The sequence below is a fragment of the Corvus brachyrhynchos genome, unplaced genomic scaffold (genome assembly GCF_000691975.1).
Source record: "Corvus brachyrhynchos isolate BGI_N302 unplaced genomic scaffold, ASM69197v1 scaffold281, whole genome shotgun sequence".
NCBI lineage: Eukaryota > Metazoa > Chordata > Aves > Passeriformes > Corvidae > Corvus > Corvus brachyrhynchos.
This window is the reverse complement of record NW_008236509.1, coordinates 3239053-3248001: the sequence shown is the minus strand read 5'-3', so window position 1 is coordinate 3248001 and position 8949 is coordinate 3239053. Positions and strand designations below refer to the sequence as shown.

Genomic DNA, 8949 nt, shown 5'->3' with positions numbered 1-8949 from the left:
ACCAGCAAAACTGCTTTCCAGTGGGAATGAAAGCAAAGAAACAAGGCATGGAAGGGGAGACTGTACCTGGCGTACATCCCCAGCATTACACAGTCATATAGCTCACTTCACCCTGGGGTCAGTCTGCTGGAAAGCCAAAGGAGAAACTGCGGGTGTCCACCAAGTCCTGGATTTTTGCCCTGTTTGCCTCCAGGAAGTTTGAGTACAGGGCTTGTCCTGAAGTGAAATTGGTGTCTCCTGCTCTGAGCCAGCATGGCCACGCCCTATAGGCAGTGAAGAACAGGTCCCCCTAAGATAGCAGACACAACCTAAGAAAGCCAGGTGTTCTCTGTTCACTAATTTTGGTTGTGCAAGTTCCCTCTGAATTATTTGTAGCAATGTTGAAAAACGAATAGAGACATATTCCTTAAGATGATGTGTAAAATGCAGGAAAGCCTTAACCAGTAGGACAGCTTTATGAGTTTGGGACAGTCCGTCTTTGTGGAAAATCAGGGCCAGATAAAGATTACTAAAATTGGCCTGACATGCAGTTGGGTTTTCTGCCAGCTCTTAAAGATGCTGATCTCTTTTTACAGGAAGATTGTGGATAGAATAGATGACAACAAAGATGGCTATATCACAACAGAGGAATTAAAAACCTGGATTAAACGAGTGCAGAAACGCTACATCTATGAAAACGTGGCTAAAGTTTGGAAAGACTATGATCTAAACAAGGATGATAAAATTGCCTGGGAAGAATACAAACAAGCCACATATGGTTATTATCTAGGTAAGAGAACATCTTCACATTGTATGATCAAGGATTTTTGAGATTATAAAATATGATTTCTTGCCTTACAGTCAACAGGAGTTTGGTGTCACATTTAGGGCTCTTGAAGCTCACATTAAATTTTATAGATGCTCAGAGGTCAAAAGCACTTTTTAGTTATTTATTGCAGCCCTTTGCACATGGGTCATCAGCACACAGAAGGTTTTGTAGAGGTATCATTAAATATACTGACACAGCTGAATTAAAGTCTCCTCCAGTTAGATATGTATTATTTTTAACATTAATAAGGGTACTTTAATTAAAAAATAATATATTGTCTAATTAACTGTATTTGTGAATTTAGTCTCTAAAAATCTTATGTCTAGATGTTAAAAATTTAGTCTATGTCTAAACTATAGCAAAGTTATTGATTAAAATCATTCTTGCAGAATAACATGCTTCAGACTGATCAACTGCAAATGAAAATCCTTAACAAATCAGGCAAAAGAAACATTTATTTTAAAATATACCTGAATTCCCCCCGCCCCCCTCCATGTTCCCGTTGCTTTTATAAGTTAATGTAGGAAGAGGAGGAGAAGAGATCACTTAAGCTAAAGGGCAATACTGACAGAGCAACAAATCAGTATTAATTGACCATTTATACTTACCGGAAATGAGAAGACAATATTTACCTGCCACAGAGGCAGTTTCTAGAGCAAACTTCCTGTAGCAGTAATAATTCCAAAGTCTACCTTTGAGTAAAATGGAGCTTTTTGCATTTGTGGAAAGAAATATTTGACACACAGTCCCTGCAGCATTATCCCTGGAACCCTTCTCAGACCTTTGTCTTTGCTCCCTCTAAGCCCCAAGATTTGGAGAGCAGCATTGTGGGCTAGTGTTAATGAATACTTAAAATTCCCATCTCTAATTCCTGGCATAGTCTTTTTCACCTGTGTTTGTCTCTCAACATATGAATTGTGAAATTGTTAGAAGTATTTTTCATTTTAAAAGTCAGTTTAATGATCCTATTTTAAAAATTATATCAAATACCATTCCTTTTATGCCACTGAACACCCTCAAAAAATGTCATTGTTTTAAACTGAAAATAATTGTTAGGTTCCATGTAGCAGAGGCGTCACACTGAGATAATTTCAGTCAGTCTGCCACCTTCTGAAACCGTGTTTCCTTGGTTTGCTCTTCTTGAAACTGAAAAGTTGTATGGATTGTACTGATTCCTAAAGAAGAAGAAAACTTCTGTGAATGAAGTCTACCCCGACTACTGCCTAAGTGGTGCTTGTAAAGGCAGATAAAAAAAATTTGTGAGGGATAATAATACTGCAAAATCCATTAATCTGGATTGCAACAGAAGGCTTGCTCAGAAATTTACCTCTACTACTGTCGCCTTTAAAAATCAAACCAAGTACTTGACCCCTGAATTTAAAACTTCACAGGGAAGAGAAGTTCCATTTAGAACAACAGCTATTCTGGCAATAAACCCTTCTATTTGTAGACTCAAACAGCTTTGTTTCACAGTATGTTTTAAAGGAAAACACTTCTGAGATCATCTTGATTTATTTGCAGAAAATCCAGAGGAATTCCAAGATGCAACTGATCAGCACAGTTTTAAGAAAATGCTGCCCAGAGATGAAAGACGATTCAAAACTGCAGATCTGGATGGAGACTTGGCTGCCACTCGTGAAGAATTCACTGCTTTCCTTCACCCAGAGGAGTTTGAGCACATGAAAAACATCGTTGTCTTAGTAAGCAAAGCAAAATCAATGCCATTGTTTCTACTTTTATGGATGAACTTTGAAGTCTTCTCTAACCTTTCCAGGCAGGGTTTAGAAAGAGACACACACGTAATAGCTAAATGGGGAACAGAAAGGGATGCCTTTCATGATACTGACTTGATTTAGAACTCTCAATATAAGAAAGACTTGTTAAGTGCACTTAGACAGCTCCTGAATTGAATCAAGAAACAATCTTGGGGCACAGACTTAAACCAAAATAAAAGGAGGGTGTGCTGACATGCAGCAGCTGAGTATTCCATGCAAGCTTGTATCTGCCCCTAACTTAAGCAGTTCATTCATACACGGAATTCTTTCAACGTGAAAGGATATTTGTATATTCATTGTATAAACAACAGTCACCCTGGACTTAAGTGAGACTGTATTCAGTTGTGTACAGGGGCAGGTCAAGGCCTCAGAATATTAAATGATCAAAAGTAGACAGTCAGAACTGTCAGTTTTTTCTTGATCAGTTTAATGCAAAATTGTTTTCCAGGAAACCTTAGAAGACATAGACAAAAATGAGGATGGTTTTGTGGATCAAGATGAATACATTGGTAAGTGCTGTTACTTGTTTCTTATATAATCTCCAGTCCATTTTTCCATCTTCTCTCAAATTTGCAGCAACATTAACAACTCAGAGATGAACAGTTCTGTGTTCCAGTTCAAGTATTTTACACCAGCCATCCAACCCAGAACGTTTAATTTCATTTTAGGTAGATAGCAACATGACCAGGAAAAGTTCCTCACACTTCACAGCACCAAATTCTCCTCTTGCTCTCATTTAACTCAGCTAAGAGTTAATATGAGAACAAAATAAGAGAATTTGGAATAATATTTTTCATGGCAGGGATATTCTCTGTATATTACACTATGTTAACTGCTGTTTGAAGGCTTTGTTTAGAAATGCAGGAGGATCAGAAAATGAATTCGTTTTTTGCCAAGGTTGGATGGTTCTCAAATATCCAAAACATCTGGGAAGCAAACATTGCAAAAAGAGAAAATTCACCTTGTTCCCACTAGTTTTTTTCCTAGTTTAATTAGTAAGTAAAACTCCTACTTCTGTAGTGATGATGCCATTACATTTTGATGAATTTTGAATCCAGAAAGTAGCACTAAGAAAGCATTAGTGCAAAGTTGGATGAATCTTTCTGTTTCTGGTGGTGCTATAAAGATCACTTCACATAGAATCAGGAACAATATACACACACTAATTAATGGCAGGGGGGTTCTGTTCCTTGTAAATTATATTTAGCCCAGAAAGTGAATGCTATTCATCTATGACTGAAATAACAGAGCAGCATAATTTCCACAGTAATTTCAGTTCATTCAGTGACATTACCTACATATAATTATAAGGTAATTGTCAACATTTGTTACCATGTGAATGCTGGTTTTTCTTGTCTTCTATAGATAGGAACATAGAATGTTCTAGTCACGATCACCCCACATTGGCAAGGATGATAAAAATCAAATTGACAGGACATGTCAGTTGCTTCAAATAAACAATATAATTTGCACTTTAAAAAATGAAAAAAGAAAGTGAATGTGTTGTCTGAAGTTTTCTTCATGAGTTGAGAAAACTATGCTTAAAATATTCCTACTTTCCTTTTTCAGATGTAATTTTTTTAAATTTTGATGAAGTTGGGATTAAGAAACCAACAGAAAACTTAAATCTCTTCTTTGCTAGCTTATAAGGAACAACAAAAAGACATCCAAAAATTTCGGTCTCTAGATCTAGAGTATCTGTTGGGGAGATTTCATTAAGGTTATGGTATGATTCCACCCTCTTTTTCCTTCTTTCCTCCCATTTTGTCTTTTACAAAATTTGGTTTAGATTTACACAAGCAGCAGAGCAAAATACCTATAAAAATGTTGAGCAGAGAGAACTAAATTCTCACTGTGCATGGGCAGGAGACAGAGTATTTCAGGGACACTGTGACAAAGGAGAACCTCAGCCCAGTGTACACACTCACCCTGCAGGGTCAGGGGGGTTATTTCTGGCTTTGAATTCAGCATTTATGTCTCCCATAGATACCAGCCAGCCTCTGGCCCTCAGACCATCCGTGTGGGTACACTTCTTAGCACATCCTTGAAAACCAAACCCAAAAGGCACTGGAGAGGAGAGGAATAGTATCACAAAGCAGCTTTAATTCTAAATAGAAAAGTGGAAGGCTTGAGGAATAAGCAGTCCTGATGAGCAGGAAAGGATTGGCCACAGTGACCAGAAGAATGACATGGACACACCACTCATCATACGGAAAGCCCTCTGATGTAAAGAACAGTTACAAGTCACTTGGTTTTAATAATCACTGCCACTCTCCTGTGTTTATGCAGAAAGCAGCTGCCACTGTGGTGTGGTCCTACCAATGCTTCCAAAATGCAGCACAGGACTGATGTACAGAGCAGCTCATGTGTGTAATCTCTGTCCTGTGTCACAAGTGGTGCTCCCTCCCCAGGTACCAATCTGTGACAAGTGCACTGTGCCTGTGGTTTCTCACAGAATGCACCATGATCCGTGCCTTTGTGGAAGAGTGTCTTCTACTGCATGTGCTACAGAACTGCTTGGTTAAAAGAGAACTGATCTAGTAAGCTGAATGTCTCTTACACAGACTTCTCTAAGAGCAGTACAAAAGCATGCAAGTTCCATTTAGCAATTTTTGTTTGCCTAAATTCCCCCTGTACCTTTTTTCCTTTAATCACTCTCTGCTGGCTGGAGTCTGATCATTTGCTGGCAGGGACAAGATAAAATGGCTGAGTTCCTTTCTCCCCATATGACTGAGCCTAGCACTAAAGCTTATGACTGCTATTTAACCAAAGATCATTAGAGGATTTTGTTCATTCTGAAATTCAGCAGATGATTGCCTTTGAACACGTTCACCTCTCCTGTTAGCCTCACCAGCAGCACACAGGTATGATGCAGGGTAATGTGAGAATGGGCAGAATCACCAGCACTGAAGAAATAGGCCTGAGAGAAGGTACACACAGCTACTCTATTTACACCCCACATTTCTTTTTCTGTACAGAGACACTGTGCATAGAATGAAAAGTTTGGTCTTTCTCTGAGGAGCACTGTGCAAATATCTTTAGTTTGTGCATAATTTGCAAAGTAAATATGACTCAAGTAAGACCCTTATTTCCTCTCCAGCTGATATGTTTGCAAATGAAGAGGGTGGACCGGAGCCTGACTGGGTGATTACAGAGCGTGAGCAGTTTTCAGATTTTCGTGATCTCAACAAGGATGGAAAGATGGACAAAGATGAGATCCAGCACTGGATCCTCCCCCAAGACTATGATCATGCACTAGCTGAAGCCAGGCACTTAGTCTACGAATCTGATGTAGACAAGGTATGTAGTGTTCCAGTATAGTTTTTAAAAAAGTTATATGAGGTGGTGTGGGTTTTTTTAAATATCAGCTTGCAAGAATTTATTCCTAATATCTTTTCCTCAGAGGCTAGAATTGCCAGTAGATTAGTGTTTCCATGCCAGTTTCAGTTGGTAGTGTTAAAGTCACAAAGTAAAAGTAGTAAAATACCGTTTACCAGCTCTAGAAGTTCCCCTGGCTTTCATTAGGTGAGATAAGAAACTGGATGTTTAACACAGCAAAAATACTCTTTTTCCTTTAAGAGTGGTCTTGACTTTTGTATGTTAATATAGACTACAAGAGGAAAATAAAGCTACAATTAGATGGGGGGTAGCAAAACCACTTTCAGTTCTATAATCAAGCATGTTTCTTTCACTTAAACACCATTTCTGATGTGTGACAGTAGATTCCAGATGGTGATCTTCAGAAGTGTAATGCAAGGAAAGTTGGAACCTGAAAGCCAAAACACTCAACACAGAAAGTGTAAATTGCTAACATGAGCAACCGTCTTCCACAAAGCATACCAGAGGATTTTAATTTTTACTGTCAGGAAGATGAACCAAACCACAGGGCAAAACTGTGTACCAGATAATCCACTGTTAACCTACTGCTTGGCAGTGAGTTCATTACAAAGAACTTCCAATTAGCAGTTTGACCCAAGTGAAGTGTGTGGGACTTCTGTCTTCCATTGAGGTCCAAATTTCACTCACTGTGACAGTTACAAATGATTGCTGACCCTGCAGTCCGCTGCTGTGAAGAACTGTCTGCTTCCCAGGGCTCTTGCAAGTCTGTGCTGGTGTGTCTTTGACTTAGCTTTGAAAATATTCTTACAGAGGTTTTGTTTTCCTCCTACCAGGATCAAAAACTAACAAAAGAGGAGGTTCTGGACAACTGGAATATGTTCGTTGGAAGTCAAGCTACTAATTATGGGGAGGACCTCACAAGAAACCATGATGAACTATGATACACTGTACCAACCAGCATGCCACACGTCTTTTCTCCACTTGACTGAAATCAGTGTCCATCCCCTCTTAGAGGAAGATGGGCAAGGGACACTCACAACTGAATGACCTGCGTTAATATTATTTTTAACATGCCAGATTATTACCTCAGAAACTGCATAGAAATAGCTTTTTTACTCTTTTCACATGGTTAAATACAGTATATAATTACTACAGTTTTGTTTTTGAAAAAATAAGAAGGTAACTTTTCTGTATAGGTTAGAGCCTGACACAGAAAAGGCACTTCTAAAAACATAATTGCAAAAATATTTAATAGCCAAGTATTTTCTTCAAATACCCAGTTTTACCATGGTGAAATGCACCTAGGATTAGAAACCTAATGTTTAAACAGACTTAAGTTATTTAGTTGTCTTTTCTAATAGCATGTAACAGTTTAGAGTTAACCCTTTGAGCCTCCTATCCAGAGAAGAGTTCAATACCAGCTTTGTCTCCACACAATTTCTGTGTCCCAGTTTGGGTCAGTGGTGCTGCAGGAGTGTCCAGCAGCCCCCTGGCTCCTGCTTTCCAAGTGCAAGGTGGTCCTTGTCCCTGGCCCCATGACAGTGCAGAGATAGCACTGGAGCCCAGCTCCAGCCTTGCCAGCCAGGGATGCAGAGTCCAGCGTGGCAGCTGCTCCTTCTGACAACAGGGTAAGGTCCAACTCTTTGTGGGCCCTCAGGTTTGCTGTTTCCTGGGAGGAGTTGTGCCACATGGAGCATAATTTATCTCCCGCTTTTCACACTTTACCCGAGCCCATGCTCTTGTTCACACAGTGTGAATGGCAGCAGTTCTGTGATGGAGAAAGAATGAGACATATCACCCCTCTGGGCCTTCTGTCTCCTCTGCCACATAAGAGGACAGATTTTTGTGGCTGAAGTTCTGGGTTTGTGTGTATATATGTTTTAAGTACATGTTACTGATGCAACTCTAAAGACAGCTCTCCTTCTAAAAAAGGGGGGGAAGCTTTCCACACAGGTGCTTTCTTTTTTACTGTATAATGTGAGTTGTTACATGTATATTTTTATATACCCAACTTATCTAAGTTTGGTTGTTTGTAAATGTACTGGTTTTAAAATAAGCACAATAAAACCAATACCTTTTTGATACTGTGAAGGTGCAATAATGGTAACACAGATTAGCAGAGAGAGATGATGTGAAAGCACAAACCAAGCCTCTAAAGCCAGTAGTTCCCAAGGCATTGGGTGGTCATTTCCAAAAGCATCTGGCCATACAGCACCAACTGTTCTTCCTCACCTCATTAAAAAAAAGCAAAGCCAAAAAGGAGTGCAGTATACATCGTTGCTCTGGACACTAATACTGGGTGCTCAGGGCTCCACAGCAGCGTTCTCTGGGAGGTTCCTGGAAGGTTTGGTGTACCAGCCTCACACACTGGTCCCATAACCATCCAGAGGGGAGCTTTGAGACTCCCACGGTGTGAGACACTTCAGCAGTTCAACACATTTGTGAAAATCAGCAGGAGACAATGCAGAACTGTGACCTCCATAAACAGTGTCATTTTTATAAGGTCATAGAAGAACTGTGGTGTAATATTTTACATCTTGCAGTTGAAGATAATTAAATCTAGATTGCTGAGTCTGACAGAGATTACATGTGCTGGCTGGCACCACTACTAAGGTTTTGGGGTGCACTTATGACATTGCCAGCAATGTCTCTGAAAAATCCCTACCTCTTCCACTAACATACAGTAGGGCAAATGTCATAAAAGTGAACTGGTTCTGCTTTTACAGTACCCTCAAGTAAAATAAAAGCCTAAATGCAGTGTTATCTGAGAAGCAATAAAATTGTATCCTGGCACATGTAAATCATTATATATTTTGTTTATGGCTTGGATTTGGAAAGGTTTATTGTACTCAATAATCCTGACAATCTTTATCAAACTAACATATTTTCCTAACAGAGTTTCAGTACTCTCTATGTGCTCAGATTATCTTCTGTTTCAGGAAACAGTACCTTAAAAGACCTCAAAAAACCGCTTGTTTCCTGCAAGTGAAACTGCAGCTCAGACTGGATACTAAGCCAAGGATTTTC

At 39.4% G+C, this 8949-nt stretch overlaps 1 protein-coding gene across 1 annotated transcript; it reads left to right on the top strand.

Moving 5' to 3' along the window:
* Nucleotides 1-540: 540 nt before the first annotated feature.
* RCN1 (reticulocalbin 1) lies at nucleotides 541-8013 on the top strand. Its single transcript, XM_017726361.1, has 5 exons — nucleotides 541-769; nucleotides 2330-2508; nucleotides 3032-3092; nucleotides 5684-5883; nucleotides 6756-8013. Exons 1-5 carry the CDS (start codon nucleotides 556-558, stop codon nucleotides 6861-6863), a joined length of 762 nt encoding a protein of 253 aa, XP_017581850.1. The 5' UTR covers nucleotides 541-555; the 3' UTR covers nucleotides 6864-8013.
* The last annotated feature ends 936 nt before the right edge of the window (nucleotides 8014-8949 follow it).